The sequence below is a fragment of the Amphiura filiformis genome, chromosome 2 (assembly GCF_039555335.1).
Source record: "Amphiura filiformis chromosome 2, Afil_fr2py, whole genome shotgun sequence".
In the NCBI taxonomy this organism is placed as follows: domain Eukaryota; kingdom Metazoa; phylum Echinodermata; class Ophiuroidea; order Amphilepidida; family Amphiuridae; genus Amphiura; species Amphiura filiformis.
The window spans coordinates 50,771,740-50,795,844 of NC_092629.1; the positions used below are offsets into that span (position 1 = coordinate 50,771,740).

Genomic DNA, 24,105 nt, shown 5'->3' on the forward strand with positions numbered 1-24,105 from the left:
TAGCTTTGTGACACTTATTGTACTAGGATGTGGATCACGATTGGTGCAACGGAATGGTTATGGATCAAGAGAGGTTTCATTTCGTTTATAATTAACGGCAACATGGATTGATTATTGCATGCAGTTCTAGTTAGAGGAATATCGAAATCTGTAGGACATAATGCCAACGTGGTCATCTAGTCACTTAAGACATGCATAAATTCTTATACTGGATCAGAATTTGTGACGGGATGTAATCAGGACCAAGAGGATTTATTTCATCTAAAACTATCGTGTATAGATCTGTTACTGAGTGATAGTGGTTCAGCATCTCTATTGTTTCATGTACTGGAGGATATCAATGTGTTAAGTCTGGAAATGTCAAGGGAATGTCATGAATACATAGGCCTATTGCAAAATCTATGACGATGATAAGGCCTTTAAGGATGCACACAGGATCACTGAAGTGTTACATGGCCAAAATTGAGTTTTCATCACTAATGTCATCTTCAAACTGTATTTTATCTTGTCATTAATAGATTTTAAAGAAATCCTAACATTTGAACCATAAGAAAAGCTATTTTAAAGACCCTTTTTCATTAAAAATTCGTCAAAATGCAAAAGCAAACAAATCATTGTTTTCCCGCAATAGATCGCGTCTCGTAACGCGTACTGTGGCGTACAGCTAGCAAAGACACGCACACATGGTAAACTGGATGGGCGAGGTGATTGCTGATTGAGGCGCTGGAGTCGCTAATCGCGGTCACTACCGTATGTTATCGTATTGATCCCTTCCAAGGTAGGTAAAGCTTGCACCATTGCATTGCGACACTGCGGGCCGACAGACCACCACCGTCCCCGTCCCAGAATCAGTAGGCCTACTCGATAAATTTCGCCAAAAAGTGCTGGTATAGTGGTATAAATTAGTCTTTTTTATATGAACATACTAGTGAATTTTTTGTTTGTTTTTGTTTTGTTTTTCAAGTTTCATTCTGAACTTGAAAAGATGAAATTTATCTGTAATACCGAAATGATCGATCACTTAACATGAGGCTCAAGTAGTTACCCGTAAGAAGCCCTGTAATGATGACGCAATCTGGTAGATACGATAGAAAACGTAGGCCCTAAATATTTTGCTAGTAGGCTAGACTTAGCCCGTAGGCCTATAGTACATCATTAGGCTTATTATTTTATGTTTAAAGATTTGTTTTATTTTATTCATTCATTCATTCATTCATTCATTTCATGACCATTAACGCAATGTCAAAAACGTTGACATTTCAATACATCATATCGACCATCTAGGCATAGGCCTACAACTCTATGTCAAAAATGTCTATATTTGAAATCGGCATAGCGAAAGCACGCGTTTATGAAAGCATTTTCATGAATGTTTTAATGTTAAATAATAATTTCAAACGAGAAATATAATCGAAAACGCAAATTCGTGCTTTTTTCATAACCCATTTTAACTACATTTCCAATAGTAGGCATATTAGGTCTACCATATGCCATGATTGCGATAAAAGCTTTTGGTTTTACAACACTTTTTTTGTTTGTTTTTGCCGAATGCCTTTTTATTTGCAATGTTTGTCTGGCTTTCAACTTTCACGCTTATAATGTTTTCTGCATACTTTAAAAGGTAAACTGCTTTAAAGCATTTTTCGTGAATGTTTTCATGCAGTGTTTTAAAACGCTCTTTATAGCATGATGCCTATATCCTCACGGTAGGCCTACTGCATAAACCCCAATCTAATTTAAAGCCATAAAGTGTTCCGTTTTCTACTTTTGAAATTCGGTTTTGTTAGGCCATGTCAATTTCCGTGTTTTTCAGTTTTCTTGTGACCTCTCCGTGTTTTGCCCGCTTAACATTATATATAGGCCTAGGCCTACTTTTTGTCCGTTTTACAAGACGTTTATTCAAGACACATTACAACTTTTACCCCACTTTTTACACGTTTATTTGATTGAAAACAACAACAGACACACTTTTTTTAATTTTTGTTGTTGTATTTTATTCACTTTTTATGCGGTAGGGGCCTACAAAATATTTTACAACTTTATTGTGGCTTTAGGCCTATAATAGGCCTATGACTTTTGTACGTGTTTGATATTCCGTAAAAAGTTAAAAATAAAATATGATAACTACAAACAATTACAATAACAAAAACGGAATATTGAGTAGGCCTAATGACGCATCAGAATCTTTTTTAAAATTTTACTTGGAATTCCTGTGGTGTAGGCCTAGCTATAACGGGCGTAAAATACCTATAGAGCGGACGGGCCGCTGTGGTGCCTCTCAAGCACCAACTAAAAAGAAAAAAACAACGAGAAGTAACAACATCATGTTTGCGGTTCAGAAAAGGACAATGTACATAAAAATGCAATATTTGTCAACACCAAAAAAAGAAGAAAATCACCAAAAACGATCAATTAAAAACATTGCATTTTTAAAGCAAAATTATGAAAATTAGGACAAAACAGAAATCGCAATTATCATGGTTAGGCCTATGTCTCAATTTATTCTTCATTTCATAACACTTCCTGATTATCTGCAAAAAATAATTGCTTGTCAGTTATTCTATGCTACTTTTAATGTTCTTATGTCCGCACATTTTAATACAGAGCATGATCTTTTTTTAATACGGAACAGGACAAAATTGTGCTTAAATAATCATGGTTTCGTTCGCGGCAACACGACCATGCACTATGCAATTTATTCACAGTAACCTGTCTGTCTGTCCCGCCCTATCGCTCCTCAACGCTAACGCGACGCCGCGACCTTGCCGGACGCTCTGCTGCACCATGGAAACAAGACTGCAGTAAATAAAATGGCTGCTCCATGTGGATAAACATCTGCCGAATGTGCACGGATAATTTTGTCATATTGTATATTTTACCTTCTAAATCACCAAAAAATGCCAATCTGCTGCAGTTGGACGCCTTCTCATTTTCTTACTTGACCAAACGTCACAAGTCACCGGATTATATATTTATGGAATAATCTTCAAAAATGGACCTAAAATCCGCTGTATTTTTCTAAATCGCGATTTTCGGCAAGTTCACTTTTGACCACTTTTAACCATTTTTGGACCGCTATAGCGTCTAAATGAAGCATCACTGAGGTAAGTTTTTAAGTCGAACGTTTAGATATGGCCAAAATCTAGATAGTGTTTTTTCATTTTTTTAAATTAGGGCCTAGAACTTTTTTTATCACCCATGATTCAAAAATTTGAACACGGGTCACACGTTTCTACTGATTTTTTACCTATATTTTAAAAACTAAGCAAAATTTCGAAAAAATAAAAAAACACTTTCTAGATTTATTTGTCTAAATTAATAAAATTCATGTTTTACAGTTTTTGATTTTCAAATAATTTTTTTATGGCGGACCAAAAATTTTTGGTCAAAAAAGGCGTTTTTTGGGTTTTTCTCGAAATTTGTACTTTTTGACCTAAAACTGACATTTTAAATGGATGTATGAGCTCATTTCCTTTCAAAAAATGTATACTTTTACATACTTTACATAAATAGTTTTCGAGTTATGATGTGAATAATAATGGATAATTAGTGATCCTGTGTGCCTCCTTAATATGTGTATGTGACTATGTGTAGGTCTATAGACTGTGTTCACAGTTGTGAAAAGAATGACCAGTAGTATGATGACATATAGTGGCTCACTTCCCATTAAAAACCCATAAAAGGTGGTTGTTACATACTTCATACACTTTCACTATCAACATGATCAAGATAGGAGCCGGACACTAAACCCACAAAACCCACTCAGCTCTGTGTGGTTTGGAGCCTGATAATTACATAGGATATCAACAAAAGACTTGTTTCTTTTACCACTTTGCCATCTACATCAAGAGTGATAGTAGCCCTGGATAGTATAGTGATGAGTGATGTTGATGAAGATGAGGTAGGGTATGACTTCGGTGAAGGGGAAATGAGTGGGGCAAAGGAGATAAGCCAGGTATGGGCCTATTTACAGTCTTGGTGTACATTTAGGATGAAATAATATCCCACAAAACCCACTTAGCAGAGTGTGATTTGGAGCTGGATGTACCACTTTGCCATCTATTATGTGCATCATGAGTGATAGTAGTAGTGATGACTGATGTTGATGATGATTCGGTAGGAGATTACTAGGGTGAAGGGTAAATGAGTGAGGGCATAAGGGGATAAAGGCGGGTATAGGGCTATGGACAATGGATGCCTTAGTGTACATGTAGGATTTTGAGTTATGAAATCTGACCAATGATTGGTTCCATCGTGGCCTGATATAAGGTTGATTGGACTGTACATTCTAGGAGGGGTTTTTATTATATGGGCAATTTCTAGCGCATCATTCCATAATGCGAAGTTTTAATGCAGCAGCCAAACATGTCTGGTGAATAGCATAATGGAAACTATTTTTGATACCGTAAGTGAATGAATGATTAAAGTAGGAGAAACTTTGCAAAGCGACCCTAATTTCCAGTAATTTACATATGCAAACTTGCGGAATGATGCTTTGAATTGCCCATATTCTGAACCCCAAATCCACAGACATCATTGCTTTGTACTGTGGATGTGGGCCGTAACTGGGCCATGGTACTTCCTAGATGTAAACTGTTGATCATAAAGCATTGCCCACAAGACCTCAGCACACTTATTATTTATATGGTACAATACAATAGATGATGACTACCATAGGAAGCATTGCATCATATGACATACTATAAAAGATTGATTCATTACACTTGGTACATGTCATACTTGACCAATAATGTGGATAATAAAAGCAGATTTAAGTATCTGGTTTTTAGCAAAGCTTGTATAAATAGAAGTTTGACCACTAAAGCCCTGATGAAATACATTGCACCAGAGAATACTAGTATATCTTACACTTCCCACAATGCATTACTTCCCATTCAATTTTCTGCGCTGATATGCTATCAAGTGCAACATGGGTTGATAGTGACGAAATGTACCTCAATGAACAGAGCACAACCAGATCTTACAAAATGTGTTTATTTCTTGACTATCAACCCATGTTTAGCCAGTCTATTCTCAAAATGAAAACAAAGGTGACCTAGGAGTGTCTATTTGATGTAATGAGGTGATGCCTCATTATGCAAAGGATTCTGGGAAGGGTAAGATATCTTACATTCAACAAGCCACAAGTTCAAAGCCAACCAATTTCACCTCATAAATTTTAAACAAGGAACTAATTATTTTACCCCTATTAAATCATGTCTCAATCAGGTTCATTATTAATATATTATAATACATGTATATACAATGTCCAGCCATTATTTAGGTTATTAAATCCTTCCAAATATTTAATGTTTATAATTCAAACAAAGTAAATGGGCCACAGAATCTTGATAAAATAAAGTTGCTCTTGACACCGGAACTTTACTCCTAATCCCCAGATCCTGCCCACAGCTACATGTAGTACTACCAAAACACTGTGTCCATTGATGTGGTTTCTAAAGAGAAATCCGGGGTTCAGAGCAAGAATGCCCTTTCTGCTATAGCTGCCAGGTGTAATATGTACAATGAAGAATGCAGATATTGTCTAATGTTTACAGGGCAGCTATTAGACAACAAATCAAGGATTTAGTGCAAGAAAGCCCTTTCTGCAATAGCTGCCAGGTGTAATATGTGTACACTGTACAATATAGAATGTAGAAAATATCAAATGTCTAAAGGGGAGCTATTACAGATAGGGGGGTTCTTGCACTACGTCCCTTGAAACATTGCTCATAGGTTCAATGGTAACTTTAAATCAAAGACTTATCCAGTAGGCTGGAAGATGCTGAATTGTGTCAAATATTTACTTGACTGGATCATGATTTGTAACCTCTCAATTTGGGATAAAATATGGGGTAATAAAATGTTTGAATTTTATGAAAAAGAAAACTACATGGTGGCCCCAAAATTCATTTTAAAATAAAAGAGATTATAGTTGTGTAATGCCACCCTATACCTATAGCATTTAAATAGCATATCAGAGTATGTTCTTATACTGCAAAATATGACAAAATTGACAAATAAAGGCCAAAAAACTCAAATATCATAGCGACCAGCAGCCCATCGTTAGGGCAAATTAGGAGTAGCCCTCCTATATGGCCTTTTAAACACACTATACCCCAAGAAACACTAAAACCCTGTGACGGTTTAGCAGTTCTCTGGATATAGCCAGGGTCTATGATGTTGTATGGTTTTGGGATTGCCACGGTCTGAGAACCTGCAGTAGGGCTAAATGGGAGCAGTCGTGTTTCCCCTTTTCCCCCTGGCTATGCAACTGAGGAAGAGGGACTTTGACCTAGGGTCTGGATCTGGAACCCATGCAATTGACATTCTGTAACTTTCTATTATACAATAGACATTTAATTTTTCTCTCTATTTTTTCTTTTTCGTTTCTACAGCACGTGCTTGCCAAGGCATTGTACGACAACAATGCCGAAGCGCCTGATGAGCTTGCCTTTCGCAAAGGTGATGTGGTAACGGTGTTGGAACAGAACACTAGCGGTCTAGAAGGGTGGTGGCTCTGCTCTCTCAATGGCCGACAAGGAATCGCCCCTGGTAACAGGCTCAAGTTGCTTGTTGGGATGTATGACAGCTCGCCTAGTCCACAAAAGGTTTGTAATATTGTTTGTTTGTTTGTTTGTTTGTGTGGCACATATTTTGTTCGTTTGTTGGTTTGTCATGTTCATTATCAATTAATTGGACGCTAGTGGGCTTAAAAAAATTGCTTTCTCTGCAGTCCATTTCGGAAATTTGTATTTGTCATTTGAAATGAAACCAAACGACTGGTATATCATAACCAAATATCTGATTGTGGTATTCAAGTAGTTTCTTTTACTTTAGAAGAAATATCAGCTTCAGTTTCATTATTGAGAGGACAAAAACAAATTTCCAAAATGGACTTGGGTCTGTCATTTTTGTATTATTTAATGCTTGGAAAAAAGAGTGTGCAGATGGGCCTTCAAACGGGCATATGGATCCGTCATGAAAAGCTCATCACATTGTTGATAATGGGTCTTCAGATTGAGGGATCTTGTTTGAAAAGAAGCCGGTATTACATTTAGTTGAATTTACTTGAAAATGTTTAAAAAAAGCTCTAGGAAAATTGAAATGTCATCAAAAACCCATCGCATATGGATGATATTTGTAAAGATGATATTCATATGGGACAGAGACATACATCTTGACCCTAAGACTTGCACATCATGCATGTATTATGTAGGAGGGATTTGTTTAATTGCCTGGAACCACAGATTTCATTTTAGATATGTACTGGAACCAAGGCAGCTTGTTGAAATAATGGGGTATTGGTCTGCTCCAAATCAAGACATTTGAAACCGTATGTACACTGAACTTGAGATTCCAGTGTTAAAGGGGTGCACCATTTGATTTCCAGGAAAAAAGAGAACTTCACCTAAGTTTAAGTAAGATGGAAAAAATCACCCCACTGATGAGTACCCCCCCCCCAAAAAAAAAATTCTGGGATTTTACGCATGTGCTGTAGTTGTCATTGTGGTGTTTTGTGGTATCTATGGGTGCTAGGGTTAACATAGGCCTCAATTTAGGAAAATTTGTTTTATCTAGTAACCCTAACACAGAACCCTGCTTTTTGCTATCGGTTGTGAAAGAAGAAACGAAAAAGGAGAGAAGAAGTCACTTGGCACCCCTGGCCCTGGGGATTTGAACCCAGGTTTCACTGCTCCGGGTAGCGATTCCGTGAGCATATAGCACTTAGGGTGATTGCATCATCTGGGATTCGCACATATGCGATGATATGCGAAACCACTGCGCAGTGGTTTTAATCATGGTGTTTTTTAGTATCTACATGTATGGGTGTTTAATTAATTTCATTACAAATGTTACTGATCATGTGGTACCCAAACTAGTTTGGTTCAAGTATAACAGGGGCAGATCAAGTTGCAGTCAGACAATAGGTATTGTGGTCACTCAGTGGTTTAATGAGATTGCAATTACTAGACAATAGCATGAATCAGCAGGTGTGTAATCAAGATGAAGTCAATGGTATAGCCAACATCCAACAACTCGGGTGTTGAATGGTGGCAGACCAGAAGTGAATTCTTGGTGGAACCAGGAACTGGTTGGAGTAGTGTTAGGAGTACAGTACGACGGCAACTTCGTGACCTCTTTTGTTCGATAGAAAATTTTTACGGGTTGGTGAACACGGGTTACGTAACTAAATGTTGAAAATTTGGCCGGCAAACATGTTTTAGCAAAATAACTCCAGAAATGGGAGACACGGGTCGTTTTTTGCTTAAATTGTGTACCATGATCACGGGTAAGATACCAAACATTTGTGCAAAGAACAAAAAACGAGTAAAAGTTGAATAATATTGAAAATAAAGAAGCTTGAACATGTCCAAAGTGGCCGGGAAAATGAGAAAAATTGCATGTCACGATCACCAAAATGGTTATATCTACAACTATGAGCAAACGCCGGTCTTATGCTTTTCTGTAATGATAGATATTAACTAACTTGAGCTTGTATTAAATTTTCAGCGAAAATGATTGGTGGAACAATCGAGTCGTAGGTTGGAAAGTTGACTCTCAAAACGGCCCGTGTCTCAATCGTGCGTGTCCCGTTAGTGACAAGTGTCACTAGCAAAATAGCAGCCGCCTTGTCATTATATCGAATAATAATCGTCAGAATCGTCCAGTTGACTCCAGTGATATTTCTTTATTCAAGTAAAATACTGCATTGACTTACAAAATATTGAAGTCAATATAAAAAGTAATATCACCTCATTTGACTGAACTTAAAAGCAGTTTTAAAAATATTATTGTTGATCGAGTCCCTGAATGAGAAATAAGATTGCAAAAGATACGAGTATGTTACAGCAGGTTGTGATGGTCTAGTGGTTGACGCCGTGGTTTGAAGTGCGAGAGGTTGAAGGTTCAATCCTACAGCATTTCGATTTTTTTTCTCTTGTTGTGTTAGGCCTATGGTGTAGGCCCGTCAGTATTATGATCAATTAAAATATTTCTATGCAACACGCTTGCAATGTTTTTCTTTATGCGTAGGCCTACATATAAAAAAATAAGATAGCGAAAGCAATAATTTACGAATTTAAAACCTGATATTTTGGCATAATATTATTTGTAATTTTTACACCGTTCTTACACCATACCCAGACATACACATAATTGGAATCAGCGTTTCGTTGTCTAGAGTAACTTTAATTATCTTCAATAGAACACCACAAGCGGTCAAGATAAAAAAAAATGCTTTCTTTCATTTTACCTCATTATTTCTGCTTCAAATGATCAAAAACCCTTCCTGAAAGTTGTTTACTAATATCATAAATATTTTCAACAAAAAACCCCCGCTATGGTAGGGTTCGAACTTCCAACCTCACGCACTTCAGGCACGGACTTAGCCACTAGACCATCACAACCTGCTTACTTATTCTCGTACTCTATTGCAATGTTATTTCTAATTCAGTGTCTCGCTCAACAATAATCTTTTATAAACTGTTTGTAAGTTCAGTCAAATGGCTTGAAATTACGTTTTATATTGACTTCGATATTTTGTATGACAGGGCAGTATTTTGTATGAATAAATAAATATCACTGTAGTCAACTGGACGATCCTGACAATTATTAATCGATTATATGGACAAGGCCGGCTGTTAATTTTCCTGCTGACACTGGTCACTTATGGTCACGCCGACGATTGCGAGGGAAGCCGTTTTGAAAGCAACTTTTCAACCTACGACTCGCTTGTTCCTCCAATCATTTTCGCTGAAAATTTAATACAAGCTCAAGTTAGCTAATATCTATCATTGCAGAAATGCATACGACCGGCGTTAGCGCATAGTTGCAGATATAACCATTTTGGTGATCGTGACATGCATTTTTTCTCATTTTTAGGCTACTTACGCACAATAAACATTCATTTTCTCCACAATAATTGGACTTTTACACGTTACTGTTTGCCTTATACTCATGTTTCATATATTATCTATGGGCTCAATATGGAAATGAAGGGAGAAACCACTCGTGTATTCCATTTTTTTGATGTTATCTGAAAAACTGTATTTGCCACCTGATTTACAACATTACGTTACGTAACAGCAAAGGTCACGCCGGTAAAAATTACCGGAAGTGAGCTAAGTTGCTGTCGTACTGGAGTAGGATAGGTGTGAAGACATGTGGTAGGAGTAGAGAAAATATTTGCGAAATTGTTATCGCTGTTTACGCCAAGTGTACCTCAAAATGTGAACACAACTACTGTGATTCAAGTATTGTTTCAGCTTACATTAAGTTTAGGCACGTGAAAGTCGATTCCGAGTTTACCGTCCCCCGCCAGCGTCACTTTTTGGAAACCAAAAATACCCGCGTCAAATTTTCAAAAGTATCAGTGTTTTCACCAGTTTTAGCAATTGAAACATATATTTTTGTTTGTAAAACATATAAATTCACAACTTGGAAGCAAAACCAGGCTCTTTTCTAAGACCCCGTTTACACAGAGCCTGAAGTCGACTTTAGCCGACTTTGAACTCGACTTCATTTGTGTGTAAACAGGGTCGTCAGATTTTGAACTCGACTTCAGAAGTCGACTTGAATGATGACCGAGCAACATTTGTCGAATTCAAAGTCGACTTCAAACTCGACTTTTGCAGTGTAAACGAACACGTAATTAGAAGTCGACTTCATAATGGTAATTTGAAACATGAGCAAGTGATGGCATAAAATTTGAATTCATAATTTGTTTTGAAGTCGACTAACGTGTAAACACCCCGTCAAGAAATAATTTATGCTAATCCTTAGTCGCAATCTGAATTCGATGTCGCAATTGAAGTCGACTTCTCTCTGTGTAAACGGGGTCTAACTTTTCTAGTCCCTTCCTTTTGTGAAAATTTCTTCGTCGCATTTATTTCCATTTTGCAAACATCTGATGAAATAATGAAAAATGAAAAAGTCACCTCACCAACCTGGAAAAAAACTGATGATAAACTCGGAATTCACTTTCATGAGCCTTATACAGTAATTATAAAGCTTTTAAAACTATCACAATATTTGAGTCATCTCCTGCCTCCATGTAAACACTGTACAGGTATAAATTGCCTTGTTTCTAATGAGACCCTGACCTGAAGTATTAGATCTATGAGGACAAATGAACACATACCATTAACACCTAGCTGTGTGGTATAGCATCCATTACTGTCACAATGGATCATAAATGGTCATAATTACCCACATCAATCATAGTATAATCACCCTAAATGACTGTATAGTGTATGCTTTAATTTTAAGAGGCATGCATATGCAAGTCTATGGCCAAGACTGGGTGCATACGCTATGGATCACAATGACCTCATCCCAATGGCATAGTTCAACAACCTCAATTAAACAATCATAGAGCAAAATTTGACCTCAAGTTGCTAAGTATGAGTTTGTGTACCCAAATTTTCAAAGGTCATTCAATGAATGTGCAAATGTATCGGGGTTAAAGAACTGTGCCCTGATAGATGAGCATGTTGTGGATCCTAGTGATAGCAGAGAAGATATCTTACTTCCCATAATGCATTTCTCCCATTTCAATTTTCTGTAGGCATACTGATTTGCTATCTAATGCAACATGGGTCGATAGTGAAGTGGGGATCTCATCATTAAAAAAAACATGTTTGACACTGGGTACCAAAATTACATTTGTTTTGCACAAGTTAGGAACAACATGTTGCAATATTCCTTCAGGGAGTTGAAACAGAGTTTGCACCAAATTAGCCAGACAGTCTATTTTGCAACTTTAATGAGAACCTTTTGTTTTTTTTCGTGCAAGCGCAAATGACTTGTTTTTCACCCTTTGTGAGTGGGAATATGTGTGTTGAATATGAGCCACAGATAGTCCACTCTCACTTTATTGGCGTAGTCCATGAACCTTCATTCAACAATATGATCTGAAAATTTGACCTCAAGTTGTGGAGATGAGTTTTTGTACCCCTTACATTCCAAAGGTCATTCTTAGAATATCCAAACTTATTGGAGTTGAAGAACTCTCTCCTGACAGATGAGCATGTTAAGATGCTAGGATCTCAAACATGACAATCTCTAGAACACAGTTCCTTAACCCCAATATGGATCTACACTCAAAGAATGACCTTTGCACACACTAGGATCTCACACATGACAATCTCTAGGACACAGTTCCTTGACTCCATATGCTTCCACAATCAAAGATTGACCTTTGGATGTTTGGGTACAAAAACTCATACTCCACAACTTGAGGTCAAATTGTGAGCTTTGCTTGTTTGGGGGTTCATTGAGCGATGCCAGTGGGGTTGAGAATACTATGGTTATAGTTGCATGCACAAGCAATCAAATTATTTCCCTGCAATGGTGAAAAACAAAAGCTAGCTGCAAAGTATTTTTGGAATGTTTTATCTAGGGTTGACAAGTTCACATACATTCATTGCTCAATAATAATAACACAATTTTGACAAATTGAAATGCTCTATCTGCAGGTGGAAATGCAGTAACAAGTTTATCAATGTGATTTGATAGTTTTAGGTTTCTACTGCTGCTTAAAATAAGGGTTATGTGGTGTGTACTGAAAAGTACTGAAAACTTTTTCCTGACCCTCAAGCTGCTTTTAAGGTCATGATGGGATACATAAAATAAGAAGTACAACACCTAGCAACCGTTAGCCATTGTGTTTCTACTGGTAGAAACACAGCATGATAAATTGGTATACCTCATGAGGTGGATCACTGTTGCCAGGTGTCCACGCCCCTTCACTCCAAACTGGCCTGTTTCTACTTAGCACATTAACCGGTAACATTAAACTAAACTGCATCACCCGCCAACCTTTCCCCAGTAGAAACATGTAGACTGTGAATTTTGAATCCCATTGTGCATAAAATATCTGAATTTGACATAGGGAAAGATTGATGCTACCACTTACAGAGCATAAAGAAACAAAACCCTATGGTTTAAAGATAAGATCTAGATTGAGAATAGCAGGTTAGAAATGACAACTAACTATTCAACAGAATGTGTCTAGTCTTGATTTAATAAGTTCACTGACCATGCTGACCTGGCCCTTTAAATCAAAAACTGAGCTAGTTGATGAAAACTAAGGTTTAAAACCTGATAAGAACTAAATTTTCACTGCAACATGGATCAAAGTGGATTTCATGCATGTTTCTTGTTTTATAATATCTACATCAAGTTATATATTTTGCATCATTCCAACCATACCAACAAAACCTCAAGTAACTAATTTCAACACTAGTTCCTCTGGTGATTTTAACATTACTTAACCCTAACGTAACCAAGAGCCACAAAAAGCTACAACAGCACAAAACTGGGAGCACAAGTATTCCATGTCATGCGATAGCACACATGGTCACGGAAAGTTTGGCCGGCCAAGGTATTGCCATTCGTGTGTCTAGTACAGCTTAGTACCTGAGTGGCCGGGCTTCAAAACCGCACCCGAGAAAATGAAAATTCTGTTCATCTGCTTGCTTGCTTCCTTCCTTGCTTGCTTGCTTCCTTCCTTGCTTGCTTCCTTCCTTCCTTCCTTCCTTCCTTCCTTCCTTCCTTCCTTCCTTCCTTCCTTCCTTCCTTCCTTCCTTCCTTCCTTCCTTCCTTCCCCTCCAGCAAAAAGCCTCCGGCGGAGTTAGGGTTAATGTTGACCCATTCCTATATATTATTTGTCAACAATAGTTATTGTCTTGTGTGCAAAGTGTAGTGCTGCCAGCATAGGTATTGCTGCCATTGAGTGCGCACTGTTCAGCAAGTTGAGAAAAGTTGTTGAGACCTTTGACCTGGTGATTTGTTATTTATTGTTGACCCATTCTTATAAATAAATTGTGTAATCAACACAAGATATTGTTACAATTTGCTAAAGTTGTATTGGTCAATTGGTACAATGTGGCAAGTTCGAAGTACTGAAAAGGACAATCACAATAAACACTATGGACCACAATGGCCTCATCCAAATGACATAGTTCAATAACCCAAATTAAACAATCATTGTGCAAAATTTGACCTCAAGTTGCAGACTATGAATTGTTGTACCCAAATTTTCAAAGGTCATTCAATGAATGTACAAATGTATTGGGGTTAAAGAACCGTGCCTTGATAGATGAGTATGTTGTGGATCCTAGTGAAACTTGTTTGATGGGAATTCATGGAGAAAGTTCTTGTGACCTTTCAAAGTTGGTCAGGTGATTTGTAATATATTGTTGACCCCTTCCTATAAATTATTTGGGTATTTCATCACTATCAACAAATATCATTCTTGCCATTTGTAGAAAGTTTGCATTGATCAGTATACAGTGCAGCTGGTTCTTCCAAGTTCCAGGCTTCAAAAGGGAAACTATCCAACTTGACACCTGTTTGATGATATTAATTCTGGGAGAAAGTATCTGCAACCTTTGACCTGGGGATTGGCTATTGTTGACCTATTCTAATAAATTATTTGTTTATGCCATCAACATTCACGATCAACAATATAATTTGCAAAAGGCCTGTATGTATTGGCCAATTGTACAATGTGGCCAGTTCTTGTGATTTCATAGCTGCTATAAATAGAAAATTAACAATAAATGACATTTGTTTGATGTTAATTCTGGGAGAAAGTTCTTGTAACCTTTGTCCCTGTGATTTGGTATTATTGTTGACCCATTCCAATAAATTATTTGTTTATGGCATCACAATCAACAATAGCAATTTGTTTTCACAAGTGTCTACCCATGCAGAAACATTTCTGTGTGCAATGATTGTGACCAGGCTGTTCCATCTGAAATCCATATACCCCCTACATTTGTATGGAAGACTCCCACACAGGGGTGTAGATTTCAAATGGAATCATCCATTCAGGTAATCCTATTTGAAATTCACATGCCCTGTGTGAAAGATTAAGGTCATGTCTTGCAACTCCTATGCAAACATGTGTGGACAGCGCAAAAATGCATAGCAGCGCATTTGAAGCAGAAACTTGCTGCTGCCACATGGGAGGCTACATACGGAGCTGTAGGCATTTACGTATACTTCATCAAAATATCGCCGAGTATCGCGAAGAATTGTTGCCCGCCCTGTGCTTTCCTATAGAAACTTTGCTGGCCTACCCCCCAAAACCAAACCAAACTCAATGTGAAGTGAAGAAACCTGCTCTGCGAAGGGAATTCCTTCGCGGAAGTCGTAAAATTTCGGCTCAAATGTCTCGCGGCCTGCAAAATCGTGGTCACGAATTGGAGTATACATCGGACTTGAAGCATGTTGATATCAAGACTTATGGTCAAAGTATGACGTCACGGTCCTCTGATCGATGTACAAAGTCACCAGTCCATCGAACTACGTTCTAGCACAGATCTTGGTTGTATCTAGTCCATGCAATTGAGGGACATATACTGGCCATTAACCCTAACACTAAACAGGACGGTATACTACAAAATACTACTTGATATATGCGCTGTTCGTGCATGCATCCCACGTGGTGTGATGACGCAATCGCCCTAAGTGATATATAGGCACGGTTTCGCTGGCCAGCGAAGCCCAAGACCCGTGGCAAAGTGTCGCCGACCCAGTGCCTGGCATGCGAGGGTCTTGGGTTGAATCCCACCCGAGCAAACAACTTCTTTCCTTCTTTTCTCTCTTTATTCCTTCCTTCTTTCCCTTCCCGTCGCCAAAAAGCCCTTAGGCGGTTAGGGTTAATAGACCACCTTCACCTGAGTCATCTCATGTCATCACTTACAAGCTTATCTACCCTTCTGGGGCTAAATGTGTTTGACTTGAGTGCTTCACTTATGGGATCAAACTTGTGCTGACTACATAAATAAACCCTAAATCCTTGTAAACACACTACAAGGTACTAGGTATGGCCAATTGACCAAGCTGAATCATGGTACTACCTAGCTAGCCCAGCAGCCTGTGGCCCTTACGGACTTTAGAGCCTCTGCCACTACCCACAATACTGTGCTAGCAATCTGAGGCACTGGGCCTTCGGCCTAAGCGAAGGGCGAGTTAGCGGGAGGGCGAGTTAGCGCAGCGGTAATTCCCTCGCTTTGCACCACTGAGGTCCCGGGTTCAAGCCCGGCGCTGCACAAGGACTCATGTGCACTTGGTTTATCCCGATTCCATGCTCGCTCTCGCAGGTTTTCTCCGGGATCTCCGGTTTCCTCCTGTATCGCAAAAATTGGTGATTAGTTTGGTTATCAAAAACTTCCTTCACCCAATGGAATTTGGGGAGCTGCACAGATAAATGGTGGTTGTTACAATCTAAATGCGGATAGGTGTGCGCCGTTCGGCAGCAACCTAGTTGATGCGATCTGATTGTGATGATTCACTATTGCAGCGAAATTACAGCGCTTTGAGTCCTCTAAGATCTGGAGAAAGGCGCTTTATAAATCCAAATCCAAAATTTATTTTAAGCGCCTCTGCTCGTGCTAACATGATCGCTGTTTGAACATCACAATTCCGAGGGAACTGATCAAACTCTATCATGGACTTAGTGATATGGTTAGGTAGAGTTATGGTTAGGATTAGGGCCTAGGTTACAGGTTCTAAGGTTACAGGCTAGGGTGAGGGTTAGGGTCATAATTAGGGTTTAGGCCTATAACTACTGTTTTGGGTTTTCCTACTAATGGCCCTTTGGACTATCGACCAGTAACCATTTATTTACATCAAATTGGGCACTCATTTATTTGTTAGGTTTGGGACATTTCAGTGTGTTTCGGTTCCCTTCATCATCAAGAAGGTGGTCTAAAAATAACAACACTGATCAGGGATGTAGATGCTTTGTTTTGATCTGGAAGAACCAAGAAAACTGCCTTTAGGACTTGAGAACATCTTGAAAATGTTGTACTTCAAAACAAAGATTGTATAGTTGTGTTCACATTGTAGGACGTACACCCGGTGGAACTTGGTCGGCGCAAGTTGCTAGGACTAGAGTAGCAGTAGGCACTGCTAGGAGTAGTGGCAGTGTGAACGATGGTCAGCGAAAGTTCTGCCAGGCGTACGTCTGACGATTTACTCCTGACAAAAGTCAGGAGTAGCGAGCTAGGCAGGGTTCGCAGGTTTTTTCCACTTGGCAAAAACAGTTTTTGCCAGCAAAAATGGCAAAAACTAAAAAAGAGATTTATAGTTCAGTTTTTTCATTTCAAAACAAATTATTAAGTTACAGAAATAAGTTCCCGAGTGTAACAAGGCCAGATTTTGTAATTATAAGCAAAAAATAGGAAATTAAAGGCATGCGTTTTCATTGCTCATCAAGTGCATTTAACTGAAATGTGGCATGCATAAGATTAAGAGCGTTTCCATTTCAAGGACTTGATGAGACAAAAAATATGTTAAATGATTCATTAAAAGTTGTGTATTACTGTTCATGAGCTTTCTGTGCCACTTTTAAATATTTGAGTGACTATATGTGAGTTTTTGCCATTTTTTGCCATTTTTGCCGGTTTAAACCAGGCAAAAACTGGCAAAAACAGTTTTTTGCCAGGTTTTTACCACTTTGCAATTGCCGGCAAAAACAGGTTTTTGCCGGCAAAAACCGAACCCTGGAGCTAGGTGTAATCTCCGCCAGGTGTATGTTGCAATCTGAACGCTGCTACGCCTGGCATCCTGTGTAAGTTTGCCCCTTTTTTTGTCAGAACTAAGAAATTACATTTGGCATGGTTGAAAAAAGTCACTGGAAGTGGTAGCCGATGTTTACGCCAGCCAGAAGTGAATGCTTGGTGGAACTGGTCGGCGTACTGCTAGAAATAGGCTTGGTGTGGATACGCGGCGGTAGGAGTAGGGAAACTATCTGTGGAACTTTTATCAATGTTAGCGTAACTTTACGGCGGGTGTAACACGACTTTAATATGTGAATACAACTTTAATATGTGGGAAGTTTGGAAACACACGGAATGATGTGTTTATAAGGTCTATTTGTGGGTTTTCTGAATCAATTCGACATTATCTTGGCAACAGGTTTGTATTTTCTGCCACCTTGTAATGTTTATTGCCCCAGTTCCATTCAATTGAGTTGATATTGCCCATGCCTAAAGCTAACATAACAAGCATTGCCAGACATATCATAAATAGGCTGAAATAGTTTATACCTGTAGGCTGTAGTGGGAGTGTTTTAAGTTTAGTTGTGTTCACATTGTCGGACGTACCCCCGGTGGAACTTGGTCGGCGCAAGTTGCTAGGAGTAGCGGTAGGCGCTGCCAGGAGTAGTGACAGTGTGAACGATGGTCAGCGCAAGTTCCACCAGGCGTACGTCCGACGATTTACTCTGAAGTCAGGAGTAGCGATCTGGGTGTAACCTCCGCCAGGCGTAAGTTGCAATGTGAACGCTGCTACTCCTGGCACCCGGTGTAAGTTTGACCTTTTATTGGTTGGAACTAAGACATTACATATTGCGTGGTTGAAAAAGGTCACGGAAACACCAGAAGTGGTAGCCGATGTTTACGCCGACCAGAAGTGAATGCTTGGTGGAACTGGTCGGCGTAGTGCTAGGAGTAGGCTAGGTGTGGACACGCTGTAGGAGTAGTGAAAATATTTGTGGAATTTTTATCAATGTTAGCGTAAGTTTACGCCGGGTGTAACTCAAAATGTGAACACGACTTTTGGGGTAGACAAACAAAAGTTATTGGTAGTCAAGTTAGCTCAATCGATAAGGCGTTTGAATATGGTGCGTGAGGTTGCAGGTTCGAACCCTAGTTCTAGTAGTAGTATAGAGCCTCTGTTACTACCCATAATACACAGGCAAATAATTATAATTAGGCCAAGTAAAAAATAAAACATGTTTCACGTCCGGGTTTTGAAAAAAAAGTAGGAAGAGGGGCTATTCTATTTTTATCGCAAAATTGGTGTAAATACCCATAATTAGAGCTGTTTAAGCGTATACAATAATGCCTGGAAAAGGAGGCGGCCCATTTTTTTTATTTGTGTACACCCCTCTAATGATCACAAAACCTTCCTAAAGTGTTTCTTGTATCTTAACAAGGCTATATATAATGCATCCCAACTTCCTAGACATATTTTTTGAAAAGTTATAACTGAATTTCAAAAAAATTAAATATATTTGAGGAAACCTCAAAAAAGGAAGCGGGAGGGGAAGGAAGGAAGCTACTACCATATTCTGCAACCAATCTGAGGCACTGGGCAGGAAAACAGGGGGAGTGATCTTTGAGTGAAAATAATTCCATTCATCAATTCATCTTTCCATTGTTCCTTCCTTCATTCATCTCTTCCTTCCTTCCTTCCTTCCTTCCTTCCTTCCTTCCTTCCTTCCTTCATTCATTCATTCATTCATTCATTCATTCATTCATTCATTCATTCATTCATTCCTTTATCTATTCCTTCATTCATTCAATTCAACGTTTTTCATTCCTTCATATGTGTTTATTCATTCTTTGTACATTAATTAATTCTTGTTCATTCATTCATAATAGGACCACAGTTCCTAGTATTTCTTTTCAGGATCTGCCTTTAGACACACACATTTAACAGCAAACAAATATTGGTATGAGGAAATACTCACCGGGCAGGAAGTCCTGAACGGACCACCTCTGATATACAACATAATCATCATCTATATCAAACATACAAATGTACATAACTACATACAATGCACATCATCCAAACCCAGCTTTTAACAAACAAACATACAACTACAAGGTAAATGTGTACCCATACTTTACATGCCATTTCAAACCATAACATACCATCATATCTCAAATATGACAATCTCTAGGACACAGTTCCTTACCCCCAATATGTTTTACTCATAGCAAATCACCTTTGCATGTGTTGGGTACACAAACACATTTTCCACACCTTGAGGTCAACTTTTAGGCTATGATATTTGGATAGGGGTCATTTAACTTTGCAATTGGAAATTGTGTCATTTTGTTGGCGCATACCTGTAGCAGTATCAGTAAACACAGATGAACCCCCACAGGAAAATCTTGTGTATTTATTCATTGCTTAATAATGTAATTTGAAATTAAGTTGTTTTCAGTGTAATTAGCTATACTGGTGTGGTTCAAACCATGTTCAGACAGACAGTCATAGAATGGAGAATTCTCAAGGATCGACATCGGTATTGCGATTCCTAAGTCAATCCCTGTAAACTTCACACCATTTAATTGAAGGCTGGAAAATCTGGAATCTGGCGGCACCCCCTGTTGCCCCCCCCCCCCCAGTAAAAACCAAAAATTACGAAAAATACCACTTTGTGGCAATTTTGCAAAAATTTTGTTGATTTTGCCCCCCTGAAATCCACTTTGGCCATGCCCCCATGCCCCCGAAAAAAAATCCTTGCACCGCCACTGCTGAGTGCTGATGACATCAGCTTTGGAATTACAATCAGAAACTTACTGAAACCACAGACCCTAGAAAAGGTTAGGTGTGCGCTGTAACCTAAAGTGGCACACCAAATTGAACCATATTAAAACTTAAAAGGGCATTTCGTGATCCACAGCATCATCCTCCACTTTTCTCAAAAAAAGTTGAGATTTTTATATCACTGGAAACCTCTGGCTACATAATGTTTTATGTACAAAAAATTTCTTGCAGATTGATTCGTTTAGCAAAGATATCGTGAAATTTGAATTTTGTTCTGGTGCACCAGAACGAAATTACAACGCATTGTCTATGGAGCAGTGTAATAACAAAATCATGCATAACTCGCAAACGCAAAATTGGAATCAACTGAAATTTTGGAATGAGCTTTTTTCGTGAATATCTACTGAAAAATGTCATAAAAAGAGAATGCTAGGATCACGAAATACTCCTTTAAATATATAATTAAACCAAGGTTATTCCAGAATCGCAAAATGGCTTGTTCCCATTAGTCTTTGTCAAAGACCACTCGCGATTTAGGGGGACACAAGCCACGAGTCACAAACTGTGATGTCCCACGAATAGGGAGCGGTTTCCAAGAGTGTGTGGTTCCCAGTAGTTTATCTCCCTATGGATAATATATGTACATGGTCTGTAGTGGTAGTACAGACTAGTTCCCATTGGCAGTAACACTCATAATAATAATAATCTTTCTTTATTGAGGGTAATTCCACTTCAGTGTCAAGCGCTGCTTTCCAAGCAGGCCCTCATACAATTATAAAATACTGTAATACATATTTGATACACAGTAAATTTACATATTACACATGGTAAATCAATAACATAATAAATAGTATTGAACTCATATGGCAAAGATTATACAAAATACAAGCTAAAGCTAAAATGTCCTTATAAAAAGTACAATTTATAAGGGAATAGAAATCCCAAATTATTTAGCAGAAATATTTGTTCGCGCTTTAAATTGATACAAAGACATATTATTTAATTCTTTGCGGATTTGAGGTGCAATTTCATTCCAAGTATTAACAGCTCTGGCATGGAATGTACGCTTGCCTGAATTTGAATTACATTTTGGTACAACAAGAGTATTTGATGAATGATTCCTGGTAATATGCATATGACTATCGTGAACAAATTCAAATTGAGATGATAAATAAGATGGACATAGGTTTCTTAAACACTTAAAAACTAGAATAAGAAGTTGATTATTCCATCACTCTATCACGAAATCCCCTAAATATCTTGGGACATAAAATTTGGGGACAAGCTTTGGGGTTGGAATTCTCAAGACAGTTCACAAGTACATGGTGGATTTCTCCAACTTTGTCCTGTGGCTTTCCATGTGAACGTGCATATCTTATGCGACTTACATCATCATGACCATGCTTACATGAGAGTTGACATGGTTGAGGGAGTTGAGTTGAGTTCACAAAGTTTTTAAAATACTAAGGGTGCAATTTGTCAAACTTCTCTCTGAATGAAATGTATAAGCTGACCTCCAGAAACGTGCCTCAAGAGGTGACCAAATTGTTTCAATTATTCCAAGCAGTTTAAATCTTACATTATGAATTAATGCCCACTTCAATTGAATCTGTTTTGTTCATATAAGGTCACTTTCCATTGAAATCAATTTGTAATTGTACTCAATGTTACAAACCAGAGTTAAACCAAAGATAGTATAATACTAAGATCTTTAACTCTCTTCACGCGGGTGTCGACTGCGACTTCAGAAATGTAAATTTTCATGACCATATTTGGAATCAGCATGAAAAATGCATTCAAATGAGTACAAACAAACCTAGTATTGGGTTAGTAGTTATTAAGATAGTTCTTGATAACGTTGAGAAAATATTTCAAAACTTAAACTTTTGAAGCGCAAGGCTAGCACGCAGATCATTAATATGCTCATCTCTCAGGGCAGAGTTCATAAAGCCATAATGTATGATTATGATTTCCATCAAATTTTAATTTTGTTATATTCTTTATTCAAAATGCTGAAATAATATTAGTAATAACTGTCAATTTAAAGGTTTCCGTCCATTTTAAGCTGAAATAACAAAGTAAAGTGAAAGAAACCCCAACTGGCTATTTTGGCCATAGACTCTGAACTGAAGAGTTCTATGGGGGTTGACATTATGTCAAAATTGAGCCAATTGCTCTGTTGACCAATGACCAAGTTGAGTAGTTGACAAGAAAAAACAAATTTGGCTGATTCTAAAGGTGTAAGTTGTTGTATGTGATTTTGTAAATGTTACAAAAAATATACCAAAAAAATTGTAAAAAACACTTTTAAAATATAAGATCGTACATATTTCTACACTCAAGGAACGACCTATTGGGTACAAAAACTCATATGCCACAACTTTAGGGTCAACTTAATGCTATTGCTGTAGAATGGGAGTTAAGAATTGATGACACTGGGTATGAGAATATTTCAAATTGAATTTAAAAAGTGAGATTTAATCCTTAGTAGTAATAAGTCATTTAAAGATTTAATAGCTTAATTAAAGGTCATTGAGCCATTGATATGTAGCGCATGTTAATTGTCCGTTATTAATTAATGTCGTACAGGTGTGTGCAACTTGTTAAGTAATTAACTCCAATTTAGATCAGCCATTGTTAATTTTGGTGTCAAGGTTTAAAAATGAAAATGGAAAGGAAATCAATAGGGGCCTATATTCTGTAAAGCATGAAATTTTTGTGTGCAAGAAAATTTGTGCATGCAGTTGATTCGCAAAATTTTCATGCAGGCATATATTTTTCTTCTTATTGACTTTCAAAGAAATGCACAAATTCACATGTTGCGCAGAAACAGGAGTACCCTCCAAAATACAAAATTGTTCAGGGATGGGGGATGGAACAGCAGTCCTGTTCAGAGATGCCGGGAGGGAACGGCAGTCCTGCGTTTTGTTTTCATCTACAAATGTGGACTTTGAGTTCACACTTATGTAGTCCACAGTCGGTAAAACAGCACAGCTTTGCATATGTGGTAGGGTCCTCTCACTCCTCTATCGTAATACCAGGTCCACGGTTAGCGGTAAAATGCCACAGATGTCCACGCTTTGATTATGATGTATGTCTGTGGAGGTGGGTTCACGGTTTCACTATTAACAACCACACACACACTACAGGTTCACAGTTGTCCTGGAAAACTAGAGTGTAGGGGTGTTCAGGGATGGGGGAGGGAATAGGAATGGCAGTCGTGTTCAGGGAAGAGGGAAACGGCAAGCCCTCTTTGGGGATGGGGGTAATGGCAAGCCCTGTTCAGTGCAGTGATGGGGGAGTCCAGATATCAAACATTCTTGCCATACACCCTAGAAAAAAGGCAATTAGAATTAATTTCGAGACCATTAGCAATCTGTCAATCATCTATCAATTACCATCGCCATGGCAATCACCAGCTAATTACTAGCAAGACTACACCCTGATATGTGCCATGTCTGATTAAAAACTTCGAAAAGTGTCGGTATTAATTACAAGAGTCAAAGTCACGCCACAAACAATTAACCCTAGGCCTTCTACATGTGGAGGTCATCAGGGGAGGCAATATGTGATGTCCAAATTGTGAGTATGTAGCTACATGTGCGTGTGGTTGGGATTTTCTATATGTGTACATGTAGTCTGATAAATTTTATTGGATGATGTTGATGTATCTGATCAACAAGGGGAAAATCTCATATGGGGGCAGACCATGTTGATAATGGTCAAAAATAAGATTAAAAATAAAATTTAAAAAAATATCTTAAATATCAGGGTGGTGGGGGGGGGAGCTGGTACACCACTGGTAAG

At 38.2% G+C, this 24,105-nt stretch overlaps 1 protein-coding gene across 1 annotated transcript in view; it reads left to right on the forward strand.

Annotated features, from left to right (window-relative positions):
• The window catches only part of LOC140146340 (breast cancer anti-estrogen resistance protein 1-like), a 114,288-nt gene that overhangs the window by 85,455 nt on the left and 4,728 nt on the right, over nucleotides 1–24,105 (forward strand). The window contains 1 exon segment of the mRNA XM_072168149.1: nucleotides 6,399–6,611. Within this exon segment, the coding sequence (XP_072024250.1) occupies nucleotides 6,399–6,611 (213 nt within the window).